The sequence below is a fragment of the Phyllostomus hastatus genome, unplaced genomic scaffold (genome assembly GCF_019186645.2).
Source record: "Phyllostomus hastatus isolate PE091 unplaced genomic scaffold, TTU_PhHast_1.1 phas_contig_196, whole genome shotgun sequence".
Classification (NCBI taxonomy): Eukaryota; Metazoa; Chordata; class Mammalia; order Chiroptera; family Phyllostomidae; genus Phyllostomus; species Phyllostomus hastatus.
Genome location: NW_025333709.1, coordinates 39884380 through 39912158, shown reverse-complemented (window position 1 = coordinate 39912158; position 27779 = coordinate 39884380). Strand labels below are relative to the sequence as shown.

Sequence of the window (27779 nt, the reverse complement as noted above, 5' to 3'; positions counted from 1 at the left end):
ATATGTGTATATTTTTAAATAGTCTGTGCATTATAATTCTAAAATTAAATTTAATTTTAGAATTAATTCTATTAATCAGTTTTAGTTTCCATTCTAAAATGCATAGGGGGAATTATAAAATTCTAAATTACTAAAACTGTTTTCTACATTACCTTGTTTTTAAATTTTCTTGGTGACCAAGAAAATTGGTCCTTGCTCTGGATTGTTGACTTTGCATTATAAAATTAATTTACTTAGGTATTCCACATGTGATGGAGCTTTAACTGTAAAATACTTTGGAAACTCTAAAGAAATTTAACTGATTTTTTTAATGTGAAAAAAAAAAGTCCTAAATTGTTAGTTGAACCATTTCTGGTAATTTTGAGGACTTAAAAAAAAGGTTCCTACTCAGATTATAATTTAACAAATGAAAGCCTATATTAATTTCCCATAATTTAACAATTGAAAGCCTATATTAATTTTCATATTGATGACATACTTTTTCTGGTTATATTGGAGAACTATATTTTAATATGTCATTAACATTCTTGTTTTTGAAATACTAAACATGAGACCTAGAGTGCTGGTAGTTTCTGAAAAACTACTAAAATAGCCAGTGTAGATATGATCCATAGTATTTTTTTACTTGCCTGGACTTAATATTTAAATAACTCAGGTTAACCAGCTTTTATTAAGTTCCCGCTATGCCATTTATCCTTGAGTATGCAAATGCACTGTTTTCACCAATAAATACTAATAAACATGTACTCACTTCAAGGGACTATGCTCCGTATCAAAAGCAAGTGAACAGATTTCAGAATAAGGGAAAGAAAGGGAAGGGTGGTCAAGGAACATTTATAAAGGGCCCATGGGAAAAGCCAAAGGGAGGTAGGATTGAGGGTGGGAGGTGGGGATGGGTGGGGTGAAGGGAAAATAGTGATGTGAAAATGAAGACAACTGTACCTGAAAAATTAAAAAATATTTTTAAAAAGATTATTTATATGAGTTGGGAGCAGATAAGAATTCCTACACATAAAATAGGACAAAATTTTTGCAATCTTCAAAGACAAACATAAAAATGGTTCAAAGTTCTAAAGGATGTCTAAGGAAATTACATTTATAATTAATAAAATTTAAAATTAAATAAAATTGTATTTTATCATGCAAGTCAGCACATACATCATGGACAAGGTAGCACTAAAATAAACCAAAAAGCAGGGATAGAACAGTAATTACTAAAAATAATTTCCTTCTCTCCAGAGGCTTGCCAAAATAGCCTTATCTAACACATTAATTCAGCATGCATTTTTTCCTCCTACTCCTTTCTCACTTAAATGAACTTGCATAGTATTTCCCAAATAATGTTTAGGTAATGTACAAGTATCACGTGAAACAACTTTGCTCCAGAAATTTTATTTTGAATGAAACAGATCAAGGCGGAATTTAGATAACTTTTACTATTTACCAAAGTAAGTACTTGTTAATCTTGTCATGATTAAAATGTAAAAAGTCTGTTTTGTTCCTTTTGATTATTAGTTTTTGTTTCTTTAAATATCCTGTAACTTCAGGTTGTGTTGTACAATTGTTATTTTCTCACCACTGTGCAAACATTTCTTGTTGCAGTGCTTGACAGAAAAAGCACAATAAAATAATAATAAATAAATACATAATGCCTGCAATTTTTTCCAAATATATTCATATTAAATCCAGGTTCCTTATGGTGGTGAACAAGCCTCTTTTGTGTGTGCACATGTGCATGTATGTGTGACTCATATTTCCTGTCTTTTGACCTGGAATGCTTTTCCTGCAATATTCAGAGGCAGGTGGAGATGCTTCTCAAGTGCAGGAAATTATAAGTAGATGAGCATGGATGGAGATGATGAGTGTTGCAGGAGACCACATTTGAAAGGACTCCTACATATTATGTGTCAATATGTAGGCTATGCTAGCATTTTGTAATAAAATTACCTAGAGTTTCCCCAAAAGATGGCTAGATCAAATGCTGCTGAGAAGCATGGCAAGAGGATGACTGCAATCTTAATGAAAGCAGTTCCGGTTGAGTAGTTTCATCAGAGTGGAGTGCGTCAGTGTGTGACGCAAAATGAGGCACTAGAGATGCATGTATGGAAAATAACTTAAGAAAGCATGTTCTGAAAGGAAACAAAACTATTTGTAAGCTATAAGGATAATTAGAATCAAGTGAGATGGACAGTTGTGTTGTTGTTCTTTGTTTTGCTTTACTTTGCTTTCATTCCAAATTTCTGGAAAATTATACTGGGTCCACATGAGTGACAGAGTAGGTGTATGTGTGTGGGAAGAAGGCATAGGAGCAAGGACACATTTCCATTTTAACAAGAAGATAGGTAAAGAATGTAAGTCTAAGTGTATATAAGTTTGGAGATTTTGTGGTAGAAAAATAATGACCTTCCTCTCTGATGACTACTATTTTTATAGCAAATAAGAGGAGGGACCTCCCCACAAAACACAATTTATTTATTAAAAATTGTGTACTTATCCTTACATGTCTAAGCATCGGTAACCTTCAAAGTACTCTCCATTTGATGCAATACGCCTAGCAAGACATTTTTCTCCACTGCTCTAAACAGTTTTTGAACTTGTTGATTTTTATGCCTTTTATTGTTTGTGCTGTTTCACCTCTTCTACTTCAGCAAAATATTTCCCTTTGAGTCCTTTTGTATAGGAGAAAAAATACATGGCTCAGGGAGAGATCAGGTGAATAGAGAGTGTGGGACATGGAGGACATGCTATTTTTGGTCAAAAACTTCTGAACACTCAGCCTGATATAGGCAGGTGCATGCCTAAACTACCCATCATGAAATGGGCAAACATGTTGAAAAAGTCTTCCAATAGTGGGGGAAGCCTGTAATTAAGGGGCCTGCCCTCCAGAAGATAATTTCAGTTTTTTGGGTCCCTCGTTGCATACCAGCTAAGAGTCAGAAAGGAACAAAACTTGTAACAATTTAGAAGAGGTGAAGTTAAACATAATCATGTTAATGCTAGGAACTGAAGTTAACTAAGGAAGTAATACAGTGATTGTCTATTAGAATTGTACAAGGTCTGTTTGGAAAAAAAACAACTATTGTCAACTTAATGAGAATGTACATGGTTTGTACAGCATAGATGCAACCTGGCAGCCAAAGAGAGTGGACTGGAATGTATATGCATGAATAATGATTATTTCACTGTACTATTCAGTGGGGGAAGTAGACACCTTTGAGTGAACATGTGTACTGTGTGGCCATCACATTCAAAATGATTGAGCGAGTAGAGCAACGAATCTGCATCACATTTTGCATTAAGCTTGAACATTCCTCCACAGAAACTATTTGGATGATTCTAAAGGCCACAGCTATGCATCTCCTCACGCATCATGTTTTTCAGTGAAACAGCAAATCACCCAGGTGACTCAGGCCCACTATAGCCCAGATTCGGCACCCTGTGACTTCTGACTTTCCCAAAACTAAAATCACCTTTGAAAGGGAAGAGAGATCAGACTGTCAACAAGGTTCAAGAAAATGCAACAGGGCAACTGATGGCAATTGGGATAACTGTGTGAGGTTCCAAGGTGTCTACTTTGAGGGGACTTAGGAGTCATTGTCCTGTGTACAATGTTTCTTGAATCTTGTATCTTCTTCAATCAATGTCTCTTTTTCATAGTACATGGCTGGACACTTTCTGGACAGACATTCGTATGTCCCATTTGAATTTGGGACTGTGATATGAGGGCAATGTAAAATTGTGGTTTTGTGGTATTTTTATTTGACAACATTGAATCCCACATTTTTCCTCTCTGTATCTCTATGTGGATTTCTGCAGCTAACCTCAAATTTAAAAAATTCTTTAAACATAATCATTATCTTCCCACAAACACATTTCATGTCTAGTGTTTTCCATCTTAGAAAACAGCAACAGTATATCCTGCGTGGTTTAAGGCAAACACTTCAGAGTCATTCTTAAAATCTCTTACTTACTCATCTGACCCATTAAATATACCATGAAATCTTATTTATTTCACTTCGTGTTTATCTCCTGATTTCACTTACTCTCATCTATGACCATTGGAACCACACTGGTAACACAAGAGTCCCTTTCTGAATTAATGCAATAGAAAAAAAGGCTAATTGCCTCCATCCATGCACCTCTTCAGTCTGTTACCCATGCTGCTGGTAAATGATCTCTTTAAAACAACTTTGATTTTATTATTTCCCTGCTTATATCTTTGTAATAACCTGCCTTTATTCATAAATAAAAGTTCCAAATAATAACAATCATAAGGTATTTGTGACCTGCTTTCTCCTTTCCTGTCCCACTTTATCTCTGCCACTTTAGTCCTACTATGTGCCTGATCAATTATTTAGCCTCCCCCATCTCCCTATTTATTCTCCACCTCTTTCAGTCCTTTGAAAAGATTCTTCCCTCTAAGGCACTGCAATACTCTTATTCAATTGGATGATATTATTAATCTTTTACAACTCAACAGAGATTCAGCTTTCTTAGAAAAAGTCTTTGATATTCCAGTCTAAGTTAGATGTTACCCTAGCCAGTGTGTCTCAGTTAGTTGGAGCATCATCCCATACACCGAAAGATTGCAGGTTAAATTCCTGGTCGGGGCATGTGCCTTGATGGGTAGTCAGTCCAGGCACATATGATCCCCTTTCTGTACAGTCCAGAATGTACAGAAAGCAACCAATTGGTGTTTCTCACAGTGGTGATTCTTCTTTCTCTCTCTCTTTTGCCAACTCTCAAAAAGCTATTAAAAATGTCTTCAGGTGAGGATTAAAAAAATTAAGTAGATTCTGATGTTCAATCTCATAGCTGTCTTTTGTAGCATAATGATATTTATAATTATTTATGAAATACCTTTTAAACTTATAAAGGCAGGGTCATTTCTATCTCGTTTATCTCTGTAACTCAGTAGCAAGCAAAATCTGGCTTATCACACCTGCTGAAAGAATTCTGTTTGACTATTGAACAGAAAGATGCATGTATCATCTTTTTTACTTACATTTATATTATTGCCTATCTCCAAAGTTCCCATGGAGGGTTGGTTGAACAGCAACTTTACATATGATATCATGCAAAGTCCTTAAGATAAAAGGCACTCATTAAAAAGAAAAGAAATGACTTCTGTCTCATGAATGATAAATGAATTTCAAATATGCAGAATGAGTGGATTGGCACTTCACATCTTTGAAAGCAAATAGTATTTAACTTGGGAATAAAAGGATAAAAGAAAATAATGGATAAACTTAGCTAAGGCTGGTACTGGCTGGTACAGCAATCCTATTATTAAAAAAATAGTATTTTAAATATTTTCCTAATCACTTAATGTCAAGAATGCTCTTAATACTATCAAAAAGCTCTTATCTTTCTTCACAGTCTCTCTGAATTTGTAAGCGCATTAAGGCTTTACTATCGCTATAATTAGATCTACAGAGAAAAGTATCTTCTCAATTTTGTCAGGTCCTGATTATTCATAGTGATGGTAGAACACCTTTGCATGGATTACTAAAATCCCAGATCATTTATAGCACATGAAATTTAGCTCTAATTCATTGCATCTATCAAACATTTTTATTGAAATGCAAGTATACCTTTGAGCTTCAGCACTTATTTATTCATGAATAAATGTTCTTAAATATATATACAGTGAACTTTAAGAACAGAAAAATATAGGTGGTTATTATCTTTATGTAAACTAAGCCTTAAAAAGTAATCAAACCTTTAGCTTGGTTTCCATTGGCCTTCAATTGGCTCACACTAGGCAATTAGAATATTGAAGTTTGACTTCATTAGCCCATGAGGAGAAAGAAAAACACAAAAGCTTAAGGAATGAACAGAATAAAAAAATTATTTCATTAGCACTTATTTACCTGAAAACCAACTGAGTAATAACAAAAATATCAGAGAACATTTTCTTTATATGATTCTAAATAGTTCAGTCCAAACTTCATGCCATGCCATTCATTCATTTGAGCATTATATAACAATTTATGAATATGTACTGTAATCACACACTCTGATGAGTATTGTGAATATAAAATGAATTGAGACACATTTTCTATCTTTTATAGAAATTATAAGTAATTTAAGTGTGACCAGTATTAGAATAGCTGTATGTTAAATAAAAAAAATCCCAAGTGCAGTAAAAGTTTAAAAAAAGGCCTAAAATCTAACTCCTCCTGGAAGCAACATAATGTGAATAATGCACCAGCTCATTCATGCATTCCCCCAATCTAAATGAACTCCAAGGACTTTAACATCTTCTAATTAATTAATTAATTAATTAAATGACAAATTTTGAGCACTTACTGTATACCACACCATTTTATGAGCATGGTAGAAAATTTGCACTTGTTCCACATAAGATGTATTATTACAGGAAGTGAAAATTATATTCAAGGCATTGCTTCAAGTTTTAAATACAAATAAGTCTTTGCTACATTTTGTAATATAATTCTTTATAGGCTCCTGTAGCATAAAAATCATTAAATATACATAGCATTCAAATATCTTTAATTATAAATACTTAAATATTTGTTTATCTGAATGAATAGCCTGGTATTTATGATTCAGAAGCTTATGAAAGAAAAATTGAAATTAATGCAAAGATTGTGTTATATGTAATCTGTGTATACTAGTCAAAATAATGACATTACTCACAGAACAAACACCGCATCTGTTCCAGGGAAAAGCTTAGTCTCTTATTTCTTTTGACAGTGTGCAGACCTGGGTTCTTCAAAGCCTCACCTCACAGCCAGAGCTGCAGCAAATGTCCACCTCACAGTTATACCCATGAGGAAGCTTCAACCTCTTGTGTCTGTGAAAAGGATTATTTCAGGAGGGAGTCTGATCCACCCACAATGGCATGCACAAGTAAGAAAACCCACGGATTATTGGTGATGCTCACTCTCACCATTTTAAAGAAATCCTGGTGGAGCTTGTTACATTCTATTACCATTCCCCCTAAAACAGGCACATGCTTAATTTTCCAATACATTTCCCACCATATTTCAGTCTTCTTGAGTAAGCACTGAAAAATTTGAAGGCTTTTTTATCACTCACTGTGAGAAGCATCCATTTTCCCTAATTTCACATTCAACACCTAAGACACATAGACTTTTTACTTTTATTTCGAGTTCTTTTAGTGTTCATGGTAGCCAAACATAACTTTAATCAATCCATTTCCCTGTTCATGGTAAATTTTCTTCTTCTTTTTCTTCTTCCAAGCCAGCTTTCTAATTGCATAAACATGCAGTCATAACACTTTCACCATTGTTCTGACTTGCCCTGCTAAGCTGTAAAAGCCAATGTGTAGGTCATTTACAATAGAAGACAAGACATTACAAGAACATAGGAAACTGGGGTTGACAAATCTGATCAGGTGTGAAATATAAAACCAATTTTTTATATTGGTTTTAAGCAGTTGCCATAGTTTTTTTTATGAGTGAGTGCTCTTGACTATTATTAATTACATGATCAGATAATTGTATAATTGTAGCACTGAATATTAAACACCCAATTTCAACATTTATAGTGAATATATTCATATCATTAATGTTTTCACTGCTATTATTTTTCTAGTGTTCCATATATTTCTGGGAAGGGAACAAATTTATATATTTGTTTGTTTCATGACAATACTTGCATAGTTTTTACACATTCATGGCCTCTATAGTAAATCAAAAAGACAAAATAAAAGAGAAGAAAAGTGGATCCCTTTTCCCACAACAGTCAATTGTCATGACCTGCTTTGTTTGCCTATTTTAGATTCCATTACATTGTGGTTGCTCTCAAAGGTGATGACAGATTTTTGAAATTTAGTATTTATTAGTATTAAATATAAAGAGACATGTAATTCCTTAAATAAACAAAAATTGAAATTTTATTTGAATTTCAGTGTCTGAATTTCATAGTGTCAGTGAAACATTCTTATAATTCTTCAATGTTTTATATTGATTGGCTTTACATTGGTACAGATCATTATTTTATTATAAGACAATTTTATGGGTTAAGTGATTACTAATTATAAATAATTTATCTTCAAATGAGTAAATACCATTAATATATGTACTTTTGGAAGAATACATCTAAATAGAGGAGAGATAAACTATGATTGAATATGATGTGTTTTGGTTGCAGTGGAGATTATTTTGATTGTTCAGAGCAAAAGAATGCCCAAGTAATGGGGGAAATTTTGGGTACACAATAGTAGAATTGTAAATTAGGGAAAGAAAATTATGTCTTGAAATACTTTTAAAATTCATTGATTTCTAATTAACTAATTATTATTTTAAATGGTCCAGTCATGATCTTTCTCTTTCTTAGCATTAATGTGAGCCCCCCTTTCTGTAAATTTGGTAGATCTGGGAATGAAGAAAGCCTGTGGTCAGGTGGCAAGGGCTCCTTAGCACTCTTGTAGGACCCGAGGCTTCCTATTTTCTCTGTCTCCAGGTGTGTGAATTTCTAACACTGTCTCAAAAGACTATTTTGTATGCATTTTCTAAAATGACGTGTAGAAGATCTATTACATTATCTGTGAGCGTGCGTGTTATCTTTTTGGTTGCATCCATACCACCACAAGTACTGCATATGATACCCTTGAAAAGTTGGCTTGATTGATGTTCAGGGGAAAATCTTTAATTTTGCTTTACATTTGGCTTTGGAATTAAATTTATGTTTCCTCCATGTTTTAATATTTTTGGTTATATATATCCTAGAAAACAGTATTTTATAAACAAAAGGAAAAAGAAAAATCAAAAAGTGATAAAGCTTCTAATGAATCTTCTTATGTCAAAGGTACTTCTCACAGTTCTACTTTGGTTCATACATCACATCGATAAGTGGGCAGTGGAATTTCAGTGTATTATTATTTTTTTTAGATGCAAGTCTGTCTGAGTTTTCACGTTTTATTTCTACTTTAAGGTTTTACTTAAATTTAAGTTTTATTTTGAGTTTAAATTTGAGTTTCATATGTGCCTTTGCCCAAATGTTGAGGGGCTGTGAGTAGCAGAGTCAGAAGAAATGAGCCAGAGTTTGTCTCAGTTTTACAGATTTAGAGCAAAGGTGTTACATGCAGGTATATTTTAGCTGGCAGAAAAAAAAATCCTAGAGGTGTGGTATCTTTCTGAACTAGACATATTTCAGGTATCTTTTACCATGTTCTTAGAAAGAAACCAATAACATTTTGACCTCAAATTATATTTTCTCCATAAGTTTCCACAATTAAAGAAGGTATTATAGAAAAATAATACTTATGTTTTCATCTTAAGTACTTACTTCAACTTAAAAGTGACTGTTCTACATTGAAGTGTGTAAAGTTGTACGTATGGACAAATTCATAAGATTTAACCATAAATACAGCCAAGGTGGGGACTGTTTTGTCAAAAATGGCAACTCTTTGGTTATGGAGTCTTAATTTAAATGATATTTTTTAAATACAAGCTAGTTTTCCTATCATTTTAAATAGAGTCCTCAGCAGTCATGGCTTAATCAATTTTAGCTAGAAATTAATGTTAACTCTTTTATTAAGAACAAATCATGTGTATTGATATAACTAAGCTATACCATCTTAAATTTGTTTGATTTTTGCTGATAAACCACTCCACTATCACCACAGCTTATTTTATTCTTTGTGAGGAAACTTTTACTAATTAGGTCTAAAAGAAATATACATTTATTTTCTCTTTGAGAACATTTGATCATATAACTTTAACAGCTGACTGAAATTTTAAGTCTAGGCATTTAAAAATTGACTATAATGTTAGACATTATGCAGTCATTTTTTAAAGACTGCTTTTTAGACCAGTTTTAGCTTCACGGGAAAACTCAGAAGGATTCAAAGATTTGCCTTATAGTCCTTGCCAACACACATGCACAGCCTCCTGCATTGTCAACATCTCCCAGCAGAGGGGAATGCTTATTGTAATTATATGTAATCAACTTCAGTTCTTGTTAGAGTGCTAATTGTTAGCTTCAGGGATGTTTAAAGTAATATATAAATAAATGTTATTTATTATTTATTTATAAATTTGTTCTGCTGATCTCTAAGGATCTGAATACTTTCATTCTTTTCAATGTAGAGATTTTGAATTATTTTAAAAATAAATTTTAGTTTCCCAATTGAGTAAAATTCATAATTTGCAGAAAGCCACCACCTTAAAACAATATCAAAATTTTTAAAAAATAGCTTTATTAGAGATTATAATATTGACCATCTACTTAAATTCTAGTGTTTTCTTGACATATGAGGGAGGGTTTCAGATTCTGTTATTGATATATTAGTAGATAGGCAACCCATTTTGAGATAAGCTAAGGCTATTTTTTACTTATTGCAAATTTTTCATCAAGAGCCACACTAAAAACCCAATTTTACCAGTTCTCATTGCTTAGGAATACTTCATGCTTACTTTCTAGATTTTAGGAACAATTATTAATCAAGAAGTGATTACTTTAATATCAAGGAGTATTTTTTCCTTGCATTTGAGAAAGGACTTGCCCTTTTAAAATATGTAATTTTATCTAACATTATTTTTGCATATATAGTTTTACTCCATAATTATTTATGTATACATAGCAAAATATCTGCTTTAACTGAACTAGTGTTATAACAATTTCAAGATAAGTCATTTCTATAGGGTATATATATTCCACTATTGTCCCTACAAAACTATAATAAGATTGTTCAAAGAGTATTACAAATGATGACTCTTTGATTCCCCTTATTTAAGAAATAAATTGCAAATCTTTATTTTTTCCCCTCAGACTGGGGATTTGTGTAGTAGTTGCCTGATTTTATCATCTTAAAATATGTTTTTCTCACTTTACTTTGCAAACCAGGACCCCCCTCAGCTCCGCGGAATGCCATCTCAAATGTTAATGAAACTAGTGTCTTTCTGGAATGGATTCCTCCTGCTGACACTGGTGGAAGGAAAGATGTGTCATATTATATTGCATGCAAGAAGTGCAACTCCCATGCAGGTGTGTGTGACGAGTGTGGAGGTCATGTCAGGTACCTGCCCCAGCAAATCGGCCTGAAAAACACCTCTGTCATGATGGTGGATCTGCTCGCTCACACAAACTATACCTTTGAGATTGAGGCAGTGAATGGAGTGTCCGACTTGAGCCCAGGAGCCCGGCAGTATGTGTCTGTAAATGTAACCACAAATCAAGCAGGTAAGTGTGATGTCCAACCAAACATGTACCTTAGGCCATGCTCTGCCAAAGATCTCCGCAGCTGAGGGCTACATTGACTGAGATCTGTGAGAGAACTTCTCATGAATCAGAAGGTTAGGACTGGATGTAGAAAATGTCAAAATGTGTTTTTCAGTTTTAAACAAATAAAGGCTAAGGCTTTCTTGAAGACACAGTCAAGGACAGACAAAAAAAGATGTTTTAATTGAATTTTTCATTAAAAGTACTTGAACAACAATTAAAAAATGAAAAAAAATCAAAGCAAATAAAAATAATTCTGTAAGTTAAAAAGAACACATTTTTAGCTCAGATTCACTTATAGAAAATTTTTATCTCAGTTTAATGCAGTGTAATTATTATAGTTCAATCTATGTTTTTGTTGTTTTGTTTACTTCAAATTTCAATTTATTATTTTAGCATTTAACCTGGCCAGTTTTATTTGCTCATTTGCTCATTTATTTGGCACCACAGATGAAGTACCTTTTCAGATCGAAAAATTCCCATTATTTTAAAAATTATAACAAGGATACATGAAATTAATTTTCTTTGGTAAAGCTACTTATCAAAATTAGAATAATTATGCACTACCTACAACCACATGAAAACACATCTATCTTCCACATGAAGATCTTGGAATTATGAGGTAGTAATTATTAGGGAGTGGACAATACTGTTGTTTGAGATACTAACTTCATGTATTTTCCCTTCAAATACTCACCTTTTAACAAATCAATACACAAAGCTACTTTTCTGGTAAAATAGAATCAAAGATAAACTATGGCTGACTAATTCAACCTATTATACAGAAATAATCATTTAAAGACTATTAACCATTTATAACCAGTTTTTGCCAACAACAGGTATCTGATTGGGAAAAACATAAAAAAACCAAAATATTGTAAATTCCCTCTATTCCCTGGGTACAATTCCCAGTTGAAGGGCATAAGCTTGTCATCTCATTAGTATTGCAAGTGGACTTTTGTCTCTGTGGACATCCTTTCCAGAATATTCAATGAAATAGGATGTGTTTGAATGGAATCAGACTTAGTCACATAATATTGTAGTTTGTGGAATGGCTGAGGTGACAAGACAATGATGATGGAAATCAAGTCTTGACCAAAATAATTTGAATTATTGGATATATCCAGTCAATCAAGTGGCTTTCACTTAAGAGTAAGAAAATGCATGCAATTAAGTTCATAGTTACTTCTGACTGAGAAAACTGAGGGAAACATTTTAGAGTGTCTGGACAATACAAAGGCAGTTGAGCAATTCACTAAGAAACAATCTGCACATTCTAGATGTTTAATCTATGTTCAAAGAAGTTCACAGCTATTTTTACTTCATTAGGGAAAACATTGCACATAGATATGCTACATTTCTCAGTGAATTTATATTTTTCTCCATTTACTCTTTATCTCAAGGTAGAATTTTTAAAAAAGCTAAAGAGCTGGATAGTAATAGTGAAAATTAAGTTTTTCTTCAGTATAGTCTCAGCTGCTGGCAATACTGGTATATGTCAATTTCTCACCACAATAACTAAATGTTGCAAGTGTTCAGTAAATGTGAACCATCTTCACACATCAGAAATACACTGACTTTAAACACGGGATTTCTGGCTTCTTGTATAACATCTTCACTTGGCTCAGCTGTGAATCTTCCATTAACATATTGAGAGCACATAGAACAATCACTAATAATTGTATTATTTTGGGAGAATATTCTCTTTCTTGCATAATCTTCTTTGAAAGCTAAAAGCAATATTTCTCTGATGAACTAGATGTAGGAAATGATCGCTTATTTTTTAAATGATGTGTTGAGCAAATATTAGCTCTAGATGTTTTTTGACTTGCTGGAGTCTTCAAACTGTAAAGTGTGTTTTTTAGAACTCTAATACTTAAAGTACTAAGAAAAAATAATTTTGTCAGGCTGTCCAAGGCATATTATTACATAAAACAAACACTTGTATTCAAAGAAGGCATTTTGTTGATTTTCACTTTTTCCCAATTTCTCGGGGTATACAAACTTACCCCCCAAAAATCAAAATGAGGAGATTTTTCTTAGTATCTGTCATTCTAAAGCAACTAAGTTTCAATTCCCACAAAAATGTTTGACTTCAAGAAACTCCTAAAAAGTCTTAGGTTTAAAGTTACCTTTACTAGACCTTTTTATCAAGTACCAACATTATATAAAGTGGTTTGTAATAATTAGTTTCTAATTCCTGAATATTTTAAAGCATTACATTGAAGAAATGTGAATTTCATAAAAAACTTTTTCCAGCAGATTTTAACTTTGGTTTCAATCTCCTCTAAGGATTTTTTTTTAGATATGCATTTCCTTCTTAATTAATTTGCTTCAAATTTGTAGTTTGTTGTCATTTCCTTATTAATTTGGTTTTATGACATCAATGAACATAAAAATTTCAGATTTGAAATTATATTTGGAAAATGCAAAAAGAAAAAATAACTTTTTTTACTTTGGAATATTTCATTGTTCATTTTATTTTACACTTTAAATTTAATTTTTAAAGTTTTCAATCACAGTTTACATTCAGTGTTGTTCAATGTTATTCTGTGAGTTTCAAACGCACAGCAAAATGGTTAGAAAATCATTTATTAGATGACTAGACATCAAATTATTTAGATAACAACACTTCTGTTCTTCCATTTTATACTTTTAGGGTTTCTAAAACATATCTCTTTCAGGTAGATGTATGAATGGATAAAAAATAGATAGATAAATAGTGATATATCAATATATAGCATGAAAATTAAAAACCCATTGTCTGCAAATACTTTAAAGTTTTATCAGCTCACAAAATAGTGTATATTTATTATATGCTTCTGTAAATGAAACTTTAAAGTTTTTATTTAAAAATATTTTTGAAGTAGACATGCCGTATCTAGCTAAAGATTAAAACCATTTTAATATACACAAATATATATTTTATCCCAAGAAAAATAAGCACACTCTAATAAAAATTATCAATGCTTTAATATGCGAAGGTACAGAATCCTACTTTTGAGCTGTAATAGACCACATTTTAATTGTTTTGGGTTAGTCTTTGACTTTTGGACTCTCTCCTCAGAGGGCTAGTTTGATATGATACGCACTGCAAAATGCCTCAAAAACTTTGGAGGGAATGTCCCAACTTGTCTCAGCCTTTTAGAGTGACCAGTGATGTACATGCTCTTTCTCTTTTGATGGGTTTTATTTCTTGGTTCTTGCAAAGGGGTCTGGCAGACAGGATCATCCCGTCTAATCAGATACTTTTAGTTTCATGTCATTCATGTTGTTGAACATCATATTTCAGAGGATGTTGAAATGATCAGGATTACTGAAGACTAAATCAGGTTGGAGAGCTGGCAACTTAAGAGGATGCTGAAACAAGATGGTGAAAGTACAGCATTGTTGTTGCTGAGGGACCACAAACATTTTCTGGGGATCTCTGTTTATGGAAATGTTTAAAAAATACATTGTCACTCATTACACCATTACTATACTATAGTAATTACTGCAAGGGTCTTTGTTGATTTACTTTGGTGGAGATACCATGTTGGCTGTGTTTGTAATCACCACATCATTAAATGTATGGTTGCTTGAAAAGATTCATTTAGCTCCTATCTATATCAAACAGGTAATTTAAATCTGTATGTGCTTATAATCACCATTGTTTGTCCTTCCATAATTTTTATGGTGACACTAGTTGCTGCATTTCCCCAGAGATACAACAAAATTTGTGTTTACTCTTTTGGTGGGATAAGATGTATTAAATTTCCATTCCTGCAATTTTATAGCCTATACTTCATGGGCCTTAGAAATAAAATGATAGTTCTATCAGTTGCGGGGTAAATCTTCCAAAAATGTGACCATGATCTGGTAAAATGATCAAAGGCTAGAATGGAGGCAGCACTGTGCCAACTGTAGTATGATCTCAGCGCAAAATTTTATTCATCACATGACCCCACAGCGTCCATTCAGATCAATGTTTCTTAGTATTATTCTGGATCCGCAGGACTTAGTGTTAGTTCAGAGGCAATATTCAATGATCTCTGAAAGATCTGGGCATTGACTGCTATCCATACTATATTTAGAAATGTCCAAAAATACCTTTTTAAAAAAGTTAAAAAGAAATGTACATATGAATGAGATCATGTGATTTTTTTTCTTTCACTGACTGGCTCAACTCACTTAGCATAATTTTATCCATGTCAATCCATGCTGTTGAAAAATGTGAGAGTTTCTTCTTTTTTTACTGCTGCATAGTGATCCATTGTGTAACTGTACCACAGCTTTTTTCTCCACACACCCATTGATGGACACTTAGGCTGTCTCTAATTCTTGGTTATTGTAAATAGCACTACTATTAACATAGGTGTGTTTTGTATTGGTGTTTCAAGATCCTTGGAGTATATTCCCAGAAGTGGAATTTCTGGGTCAAAAGGGAGTTCCACTTTTAATTTTTTAAGGATACTCCAAATTATTTTCCACAATTGCTGCACCAGGGTGCATTCCCACCAACAGTGCACTAGGGTTCCCTTTTATTCAAATGCTTGCCAATATTTGTTATTTGTTGATTAATTGATGATAGCCATTATGACAGGCATAAGGTAACAGGCATCTCATTATGATTTTAGTTTGCCTCTCTCTGATGAATAGTGATATTGTGCTTTTTTTCATGTCTGTGGGCCCACACTCTCATATGAAGAATCTAATGAACACAATAAACTAATGAACAAAACAGAAACTTAGGTACCTAAAATAGAATGACAGCTGCTGGAATGTGGGGGAGAGTGAAATATGTTGAAGGGATTAACCAAAGAACATTTACATACAACCTATGGACATGGACAACAGTATGAGGTTTGATTTGGGGAGCGGGGAGAGTAGGGATGGATGGAAGTGGGGAAAGGGAGGGAAAGCAGGAACTAAAAAATTTAAAAAACTAAAAAAGCCTCATGACATAACCCTTCACAATTTGATATGCCTAATTATTTAAATTTAAAAGACAAAATTTGTATGCATGTCAGTTTCATTACTATGAATGATTTTCAAATCATTTATTCCAACTTTGAGTATTTGTTAGTACCCAACAATGTTAAAAATAAAATTTTGAACAAAAATAAATGGAAGTATGTAATAAAAAAAAAAGATGTACACTGTTAACATATGATGCTATTACACAGTCCTCCAAAGGTAGCCAGCTTTTTTCTTTTAAGGGGCTACAAGGTAAGTAAACTAACTCAGGTATGGGAACTGGTGAGAGACTGTGGCTAGGTCCCGAAATTTTTACTTGTATTTCTCATACCTTGATGCCATTGGTGATACAGATCACCTGGCCTATAACTTTGGTCTGTGAATGTCAGAGTATTATACTTTTTACTCTTCCAGTTCTGTTGTCTATTTTGAAATCCATGCATCCTTCATTTCAATGATAAAGTGCTACTACTTGGCCTCTGCCACACCAAACCCGAAAGAAATCAAGAAATCTTTTCACTGTAGCTTCGACCTCTATGTTCTCAAGTACAGAAGACAAAAAGAAAGTTAGAGAAATTTTGTTTATAAATATGGCACTATCCTCATCAATTTACTTTTCATCATTTTGGTGCAGAAAAATGTCTACTGGGCTATTTTCAAAGATGTTACTAGTGAATATTTTCATGAATCTTGAAAAATAAATCCACTTTAACATTCTTATTTCAGTAGGTCATTTAATGACTTCTTCAACATAAAAAAGTTGTCCCCAGTATCTGAACTTTATTTAACTAACACAATTTTTTAGTCCATATTTTGGTCAACTAATAGAAGCATTTACCACCTGTACACCTTAAGAAACTCATTGAACCTAAAATCTCTGATTTTACATTTATACCAGCTTGAATTAAATCGTTTCTCACTCTTATGTAAGGAATACATGAAATCCATTTTCACACACATTTCAAATGTTTCAGTAAATTTAAGTTATAAAATTCGGTGAGTCTCATGTTCGAGAAGTTTTTGTCCTAAGTAGTGATTCAAACATTGGTTCCCAAGACTATATTGGGACCTTGAGTTCAGATGATGCAACAGATTTGGGCAAGAGGAAAATTCCTTCTTTCTATCAGTTAAAAATCTTTGATAAGGTGTTCACCTGGAATTGAAAACACAAAGGAACAACATCCTCATTCAGTTTTAGAATAGTGTAATCAGACAGCAAGAGACTCAGTACATTGCAGAAGCTGAGAACATTTTGAGTCATCTGAATTCCACATTCTAATGCTCAGGTTTCACTTCTTTCCCAATCAATGAGCTTATCAGAAAGGAAGGCAATAGATTAAATAATTTTTGTGATTTGGGAATTCTGTGGAATAAGACTTCAGTTTTGATGCCTGGCTCTGCTATCTTTTTCACTGGAAGGACATGTGAAATATCTGATCATCTCAGTATGACTTGATATCAGAATTCAGACTTTGAGCTGCTTATCTGAATTCTGCTGTGCAGTTAAACACAGCCAATCCTTTGCATATTTCCTATATTTCTCATGTGTTTATAGTTTAAAACAAGTGGAATTTGGTAACCAGAAGTATTATCTCCAAGAATTGTTATTTGAGATGACCACAGGTGATGAGACATATTCCACTCCTCCAAGTGTTGTTAGATTACCATCCTTTAACACCAAATAGGACCTTGTTCCTATGAAATACAACTAGCCAGATGTCTGGTCTTATATTTGCATTCCCTTAAAAGGTTGTTTCCTGCAAAACTTCTCTTTGGGAGCATTTTTTAAAATGTATGTCTTAGTTTCTAACACAATTTACCCTGTATAGTTTCAGCAGAAAAATCCTTCAATGGAGTATATTAAGTGGCTCATACAATCACTGAGAAGAATAGATTCAAACATTAGGAGCTAAGTTTTCAGAAGAAATGCCCAACAGCCAACCACAGGTCTGGCCTGATGAAGCACACATTGCCACAGAGGCTGTCAAACTATAAGGGCAGGTGCTTGACTTTACTGCAATAGCTGCTGCCAAAGGCAGCATGGCCACTACAGAATCGCAAACTTGAAGCTCCTGAAAAATCATCAAGGTTTGCTGCCATCTTCACCAGAAGAAAGGAAAAACAGAGGCCTTCACAAGAGCCTGATTCTTTAGGCTGTCTATTTGAAGCCATATTTTGCTTGGGCAAGTCAGTCTGATTTGTTGAGTTCTGATTTCTGTGTTGGCTAGAAAAGGCCCATCACATGAGATTTATAAATATATACAGTGGCACTCAAATGGAGATGTATGGCAATGAATTGTTCAAATTTGAATGAATATTCCTATGTATAATTTTTAAGTATTTTCTCTAATATTTTAGAACAGTCTTTTTTTAAGTAATTGAGATTTGTCCATGTTATTTATTTTTTTTAAGATTTTATTCATCCATTTTTAGGGAGGGAAGGGAGGGGGAGAGAGAGAGAAAGAGAGAGAGAGAGAGAGAGAGAGAGAGAGAGAGAGAGAGAAACATCAATGTGCGGTTGGTGGGGGTTATGGCCTGCAACCCAGGAATGTACCCTGGCTGGGAATCGAACCTGGGACACTTTAGTTCCTAGCCCGTGCTCAATCCACCGAGCTATGCCAGCCAGGGCAAGTAATTGAGATTTTTCCATTTTATAACCTCCTTTCCTTCCACTCTTCCCCCCTTCCTTCTTTCCCTCTTTCCTACCTTTCTTCTTTTGTTTTTTCTGTTTTTTTCCAGTCTGTATTTTTCTACTTAAGGTTGAGTATTGAATTAATAGTGTGCCTCAAATCATAGCACATTATTACCATCATTAAATCAAGCAAGTCCTCATCATATATATTATTTCTATCCCAAATGCATTCATTTGCCATTTCTACTATAAAAAGCAACCCTTTTTATGTTTATTATTTTTTATTCATAACTATTCTTATAAAATATTTGCTTAATATTGCTTGAGTATGCTTTAAATTTAATGGGCACCTTACATATCTTCTCTATACTCATTTTTTCACCATAATCAAAATATTTTATAGGTTCATTCATGTTGCTTTTGGCCATCTCACATGATGCCTAAAACTAGCATATACCTACTATACATATCAGCTCAACCCAGGAACAAATCTAGATTAGTATACTGGTTAAAGGTCTAGATGTGGAGCCAGGCTTTCTGGTTTCCATACTATATCTGTCACTTACTAGCTGAGTGACATGAGTAAATTACTTAAACATTCTGGAACCTTAGTTTTTCCATTTGTAAAATAGAAAAACTATTATCTATAGTGCAGGGTGGTTGTGAGGATGAGTTGACATTGGCAAAGCAATTAGTGTAATGACTAGCATTTGATTAAATGTTAATAAAGGCTACTATAATAGTATTCAAGAAACCTTTCAGTAATATTCCAAATAATATGAATTCATGGAAGAAACTAAGACATTTTATGAGTATTATACAGACAGACTCATTTGTGAAATCAGTTGGAAGGGAGGAAAGCATTAAAAAACAAACAAATAAATATAACAGGTAACAGAAGCAATTGCTTCAAGTTAGAGAAGTAAACCAAGAAACTTCATTTTTTTCCATAGTGATGCTATCTTCACTGATTTCTTAAATGCAGAGATGTCAATAGCATTAAAGTTCTTCTAATTTTGTTAAAACAACTAAAAGAATAACATGAAAAAATGAGAACAACAGCATCAAAGTAAGAGCAGAAAAGGCGAAATACCTTGCATATAGACAATAGACAGTTTTCATTTTCATCAAAATAGATGTGGAAAAAATACAAATTTTTCTAACTACATCATTGTTATGTGTATTTAGATATTAATTTTAGTCAATTATTGAAAGTTCTAAGGAAAAATATCCACAGACAAATATTTTACTTAATTACATTTCACAAATATCTCTACGTTGGCCTCATGCTGATCCTTCTGTCACCGGATTAGTGTTCTGATTATATGATGCCAACAGGAGCTTTTCATTTTGCCAACTGAAGCTGCCGGTCTGCACTGAAACTTGGCTTAGTGAGGCACAAGTTCTATGCTTATTCCCATGCCTATTTGCTGTTTTGAAAACATAATTTGAAGATGAAACTCTACCTGATGGATTTGTCCAGGATTCACCATTGGTTTATTTAATAATGGTTAGCAAATGAGGTGGAATATTTTTAGAAGCCATCAGAATTCATCTTTGTTTCATTGATTTTAGAATCTTTCTAGAGATATACTGCGTTTTAAAAGGGGGCTTCAGGGTGTTCTCTCCCTTCTCTCTTTCATTTCTACTTATTGTGGTAACAATGACAGGAGCAACAAGGGCTAGCATGCTTCAGCACTTATTGTGTGCACATTGCTATGCAAAGAACTTTATTTACGTTTCTTATTTGAATAGGGAATAGGACTACAAACCAGAGAGTTCTTACCTTGGAGCCATTATGTTCTGAATCGCTAGTAAATACTGTACATGTTATTTCCTCTACCTAAAACCCATTTCTTATATAATTGTCCTAGATAGCTCAGCCTTCAGGTCCACTTAAACTGCTCCTTGCTTGAGAAAGCTTTCTCTACTCTTTAGTTTGGGCATGTCTCTCTAACATAATCTAGAGCACAAATCACTATAACTATATGCTCTCTTGTCTGTTTTTCTAGAATTTTCCCCTGAAGTTCACAACAATGCCTAGCACCTGTGTTTGTTGGAAAAAAAAAAAAACAGTTCATAAATGTTGGAGTTTGATGGTTTTTCAATTGCTCAAATCAGTGTTCTGATCAGTAGTAATGTTGGTGTGTAATGTGTTTTTTTTTAATTCTTCAGATAATTTTGTACCTAATTATTATTAGTTTTCATTGGGTCTTTTTCTTTAAAAAAATAATGATCAAGACACCCAGCCCTAATTGTCACTCATAGATTTTTCAGAATTTTGAAGTATGACCTTATCATTTAAAGTCTGCTGCTTAGGTGGCTTGCCTACTTTCCTAATCTCTTTTTTAGACACTCTTAATCTTTGCAAAAGGATTCACTGAGAATGACTGAACCCATTCTAGAGAAAGTTGGTGTAATGATTACTGTGCTATTTAAAGTATTTTCTACCTTTAATGTGCTTAATAATTACCTTCTCATGGAACATACACCCTGAATTTACAATTCAATCTATCCAAGAATTGGCATATTTTAACACACACACACACACACACAGAATGTTTCTGCTATAGGCTGGTTTTGGCCTACTTTTTCAGAGAAATTGCACTTGAGGGAGGTTCTAATATTTGTTTCTTGTCCCTCCTCTCCAAGGAAGTGGTGACAACCCTCTAATCAGGTGTGTGTGATATTACTTTTCCCAAAAGCTCTTTATAAAATACCTGCTGAAAGTCTGTTTTTATACCAGTGATGATTTTGTTAATGGGATTATCTTTCTCTCTCTTCTGACTAATCTGTGCTCCCTACTGCTCAGGGGGAAGCTAGTTTTAAACTCTGCTCTGTTTGTGTTGATTCTGGTGGAAAACGGATTGCCTGTTCAACAGATACATTTCCTGTGTGAACAAACACACGTATATTCTTGTGGCTCAGCTCAGAATCACAAAAGCCCAGTATTTGATCTATTCAATCATTCATCTCACTGGCATTTATGCTATGGATTAATTTGTGTAAAGATGTATATTATGAATTGACATGCATGGAATATAAATTTGTTTAAAAACTCACTCTGAAGTGCTGTTGCCCTTTATTACTGATCTTTGAGAATTAAGTTCAGAAAGCACCCCCATGGCCTGGCATCACACACATTTTAGTGTGCTAGTTAGATGTAGTATAATGGTGAAACCACAATGCAAAATCATGTTTAAATCAACCATATGCATGAGTTATCTCTTAGGTCCTGAAGGAAGTTTACTTAGAATACTGAAACGTTTTTTTTCAGAGTATTGAAATGACTTCTTCATGTGATTTTCCTTAAATTGGTTGCCATGCATTAAAACACTAAGTACCTCTTTCATTCCTTTTACTGAGCATTCTAAAAGATAGAAAGTGCATAGTTGAGGTCATGTTCCATCCTTAAAGGATTTTGTTTTCCCACTGAAAAAATAAAGAATTGAAAAGTAAATTTAATAAAGTACAACAGTAAGAAAGATATTAATGCCAAGTTAGGTATTAAACTCAGCAACAATAGCACCAAATTCATTTTCTTTGAATGAGGATTCCGATTGACTTGTTGACTTCACAATATTTTCTTTATCTATATCTTGCCTCCTTTATCACATGTCCTTGTCTAAAAGGGCTTTTGTTCAAATCTCCTTAGTCATGATAAATGGTTGCATTTATTAGAAATAGATGAGAAACCATTTTGTAATGGCCCTTATAATTATGTAAATGATTACACCTAGCTTAGTGAATATCACTACTAACCATAGTCAATCTTTAGTGATAAAGACATGTTGTTGAATGAAATAGTAAAACCAAATAAATAAAAAATAAGACCATTTGATTCTGGGGAACATTTTCACTTGCTGTGTTATATCTAATGTGTTGATAGCAGTCCATTCGATACATTAGCAGTCCATTCGATACATTATTGGAAAACAGTCAGAGCCTGTCACCTGTTTTGTGGCAGGACACAGACACCTGTGTCTTATCTAAACAAGCATCCAGCCAGAAGGATTGTTTTGAAGCTGGGAAATGTTTTTGTTAAACAAAATATACTTTGAGTGATGGCTTTTTGACCTTATTTTTAAGTAAATTTTCCTCTATTAGTAAGAAAAGAGAGGCTAGTTTATGAATCTTCATGCCTAAAAGGCCTGAAGATTTGTACTGTATTGCAAATGGCTACTTAAATTATAACTCAAGCAATGTTTTCCTTTAAACTTGCAGTAAAAACCAAATACAAACATTAACACAAACATATTCTATCAGTGTTGTTTCTTTGTTCTAGTTATAGAGCCTAAAGTATCTGAATTTAGAGCATCTTTACTTTTTAAATAATCTTTATTTTCCCTAATAAACCAGTAAATTACATTTGAAGACATAATCTTTTAGGTTATAATTACTGTCATCAAGTATATACTCAGATCACCCCCCCGCCCAGCTGGTGTGGTTCAATGGACTGAGTACGGGCCTGGGAACCAAAGGGCCGCAGGCTTGATTCTTGGTCAGGGCACATGCCTGAATTGAGGATCAGGTCCCCAGTTGGAGCATGCACAAGAGGCAACACACACTGATGTTTCTTTCCCTCTCTTTCTCCCTCCCTTCCTCTCTCTCTAAAAATAAATAAATAAAACCTTTACAAAAATGAGTATACTGATATTAATAAGGCTTTATTGGTTATTATGAAATGTTTATCCCTTGATATGCTATAGACATAAAAGAAATACATTTTTAAAAATCTAAGTTATTATTGGTAATAATAAGAGTGATAGTAGTACTTAGTGTTTATTTTTGTTTTGGTCCATTTTAGAGAGTTAAAATTTATGTATAAGAATAAAAGGATTCAAAGACTGAATGCATAATTTTTAACATTTCCTAATAGGATGCTGATACTGGTACTCTCAGAGGAAAGCTTGACATTCATTTGTTCTTGGGATTTATGTCTATTTTTCTAGGGACCAGGACTGGAAATACTAGTGGCTTGTCCCTGTAACTGTGAAATTACACACTTACATCATTGATAGGTGATCTTAATGTCACCTTGTCTGACTTTTTTCTCTTCTTGTTAAAGCACTATCATTATATTTGGCATTTCTATTATTTTATTACTTTTAATGAAAATATTCAACACTGTACATTACTGTGCTGACTTTAATGGAGATAAATAGTATTCATCAACTTGATTATAAGATAGAGAAAATAAATATTCTATTTTTATGTGTTTAGAAAACCCTTAAACTTTCTTCAGTTACTTATATATGAGCTGAGGTTCTTAGAATCAAAATTGTGTAAACTTTTATAAAGACTAACCATCACCTCTTGGTGAATTAACTATTATTTGTTTTATTAGAAAACCACATTCGGGGTGCAGTTAGACTCTCTGCTTTTACTACAATCTGTTCTCCCTTGATTTTGCTGGTTTTCCTTTTACTAATGTGAGTTACTTCTTCATACTTAATTAGGATTCATCTTAAAATTCTTAATTATGTATTCTTTCAACATGTTTAAAAATATTGACAAATTATAATGGCGATGATAGCAAGAACAGTATCACCAAGTGCCAAGTTGTTTCAGTTTTATAGATGTGCTAATAACCCAATGACATTGCTCACCTGCATTCATTCCTGGAGCTCTGAGAAACTAAAGGAATCTCCAATTTCATTTCATCTACCTATAGCTTTGGTTTTATAATTGTTTAACATGAGACACTTTTCTTGTATAATATTTTCTCAAATACAAACAACAAAAAGGATCACACACTGTTGTATTTACTTTTCATACCAACTCTTTGAGATATATGTTATATTGCTGTTTTAGACATAGTTAATAAACTGGAGATTGAAATTTAAAGTTGTCTGATTCAACAGCAGCCAAGAAGCTATGAGTGACATACATTCAAATAGAATGCACTTAACCAATATCAGGAATATATTTTATCATTGAAAGGCACTGGCTTCAGAACAGTTTGATAATGGATTTGTCTCCATTTCTCTTAAATTTGCACAGTTTTAAATTTGCACTCTTCTGGGTTTGCTTTGCCTTGAAATAGAATTTTCCCACAAGAGCACAATGGCTGAATCAATTCTGGACCTAATAATATGTACACCACATCATCAACAGGAAATAAAACTTCCCCCCATTCCTCAACTAGAGGTCCTAGACTTCTTCACTCACCAAGATAGCTTGATAGTGTGTGCACTACTGGACCTGTCACTGTGGTTAGAGGTTGGGAATAGACCAGCTGGCTCATTCCTATCAACTTCTGTGTGGAAGAATTTATGGTTTTCCCCAAGGACCCAGATGTAGCACCAATCCCATAAAAACTCTAAAACTGTAGCACATTAGAAGGTAGATGGGATGGATTTGGGAATTAAATCATTTTCTTTGCCAAGTGCAGTGATTTCTGTTCTAATTCATAAATGTTTTCTGAAAGGTTTTCTATTAGTATTTCAAGTGTCTTCATGAGTAAAATTCCCTTTCTCCTGGAACATCCAACCTTCCTTTAAAAACTATTTTGTACATTTTGCAGTTTCTCTGTTATTTTATGTCTTCCACTAATTTGTACATTTTTTTATTTTTCAATGTTCTGACCCTAATACCTTTTCTTTTCTTACTTAAAATAATAAAAGTCATACATTCCAGTATAAAAGGATGATTGACTATGTTCTGTGTTACAAGCCACCCCCAAACTCTGTGATGTAAAGCTTTTGATGATTTATTTTTGTCATGAGTTTATGTATCAGCTACATGTTCCTTCTTGCTTTAGATGGCTTACTCATCCATATACAGTCAGATGTAGGTTGGGTGGGTGATTGTATTAGTTCTCTCCTGCTGTTGTAACAAATTAAGATAAGCATAAAGGCTAACGACTGACTTATTGGGCTACATTCAAGGTGTCCTCAGGGTGGTGGTCCTTTTGGAGGCTCTAGGAAAGAAGTCATTTCCATATTTATCAAGACCCTAGGGTTCCTTGTTTTCTTTGGTTTGCTGCACTCTCCCTCCAACTTTATTTATTTTTTTTAAGATTTTATTTATTTATTTTTAGAGAGGGAAGGGAGGGAGATAGAGAGAGAGAGAGGAACGTCAATGTGCGGTTGCTGGGGGTTATGGCCTGCAACCCAGGCATGCACCCTGGTTGGGAATCGAACCTGGGACACTTTGGTTCCCAGCCCACGCTCAATCCACTGAGCTACGCCAGCCAGGGCTTCCCTCCAACTTTAAAACCAGAAATGGTAACTAGAGTTCTCTTTGCATTGCCTTATCCTGACCTCTTTTTCTGCCCTTAATGTACTCTCGTGGTTACATTGCATCCACTGAAATGACCTAGGATGACATTTTTAATCTATGAATTAGCAACCTTAATTCCATCTGCTATGTAGTTCCATTTTCTATGTAATATAACATATTCAGAGGTTTTAGGGATTAAAATAATGAATATCTTTGGAGAACCATTATTCTGCTTGTCTGTATGTGCTTACTGCAGTGTCTGTTAATTATGGCTGGGCTCTCTTACAAACCAGCAGATTGGTTTATTTAGGATGATAGTCTTGGTAGGGTAACTTGACTTGACCCCATTTGGGCTTTCAACTTGCAGCAGTTTAGCACAGGCTATCTGTTTGTTGAAGTCATATTTTGAAGAAAAATAGCTTGCCATCACATTCATTGTTCTCTACTGGCAGAAAGTGAATGAAAATGTTAGTCCACTCAAAAAGACTTTCATAATGACTTTGGTTTATTCTCCCAGCATGTAAATTCTCTTTCCTTTTGATCTTCCTAGGTTTTTCTGACCAGCATCCGACCATCTTCCCGTTGCTCATGGCACTGAATAAAAGACACATTAATCTATTTATATTCTGGTTTATTATGGGTGTGGTCTACTGGGAAACGAATGAAAGAGTCAAGTTTTACTCTGCTTTGTTGCCATCTCTTCAATATACAACTTTAAAAACTACCTTGTTTATCTCATTGGCTATCACTTTTGGGTGTTCATTTATGCTTTCTGTTCCCAGATGAGGAAAAGACATGGGAAATTCATGGGAGCAACTATAGGCTCAAATGTGCTGGGGTTGCTCCCCTAGAAGGAAAGAGGAATGCTACAGAAAGTATCTGACTTTAATAGCAGGACTATTGGACCATAAAATCTTAAGGAAAAGATGCAACCTGGACACAAATTCCATGTTTACATTTAGATATTACAAGGTAATGTTTGAGAGTTGCCATAATTATAGATTCTTTTTCATGCTTTTTTCCACTTCATATCCCACATCAACCATTAATAAATCCTAATTGTTCAACACCTAAATGTGTCTATATAATTTATATTTTACTTATTTCATTGCTAACACTTTGATCCAAACTATCACTATTTTATAACTAGATTACTGAAATGATCCTCTAATTAACTCCCTTGTTTTTGCTTAGGACATCTACAGTTTATTTTCAACGTAACAACCACAAGAATCTTTTAAAAATATTCCAGATTATATCACATCCTTGCTCAGAATCACCTCATGACTCCCCATCTTGCTCAGAGTAACACACATAGATCTACATGACCTAGATCTTCCTTATTTCTTTGGCTCACCTCATCTGCCAATACATTCTCATTCACTCCCTTTGCTTGGTACACTTGCCTCCTTCTTAATCATTGACTTTCCAGATATATACCAATCCCAGAACTTTTATTCAGGCTGTTACTTTTGCCTAAAACCATCTTTTCCAAATATCCCCATGCCTTCCCACTTATATGATGATAAATGCCTTTTGATCAAATATCTTTTAAGAAATGTCTCTTGAAGATTGTATTTCAAATTGTGTGCAATTGCTCATGCATGGAAGTGCATGCACACACACACAGCCTTCCTCACCATGGCCTCCCTTAACCCACTTATAAATTTTATTGTTTTCCATAGTACCTATCACTCTCTTAACACTATATACTTAATTAAACCTTTTGTGTCACCTTAAAAATGTAAGTTCC

General features: G+C 33.7%; 1 protein-coding gene across 11 annotated transcripts in view; it reads left to right on the top strand.

The window, feature by feature from the left end:
• The window catches only part of EPHA5 (EPH receptor A5), a 313122-nt gene that overhangs the window by 147854 nt on the left and 137489 nt on the right, over positions 1-27779 (top strand). For 7 of the 11 annotated variants that reach the window (XM_045834335.1, XM_045834334.1, XM_045834338.1 and 4 more), the window contains exons 4-5: positions 6721-6876; positions 10840-11175. The exons of 2 other annotated variants lie outside the window; for them this stretch is intronic. In XM_045834335.1, the coding sequence (XP_045690291.1) occupies positions 6721-6876; positions 10840-11175 (492 nt within the window). The remainder of the gene's footprint in view (positions 1-6720; positions 6877-10839; positions 11176-27779) is intronic. 2 more of the 11 variants (XM_045834341.1, XM_045834342.1) reach the window with 1 other exon arrangement.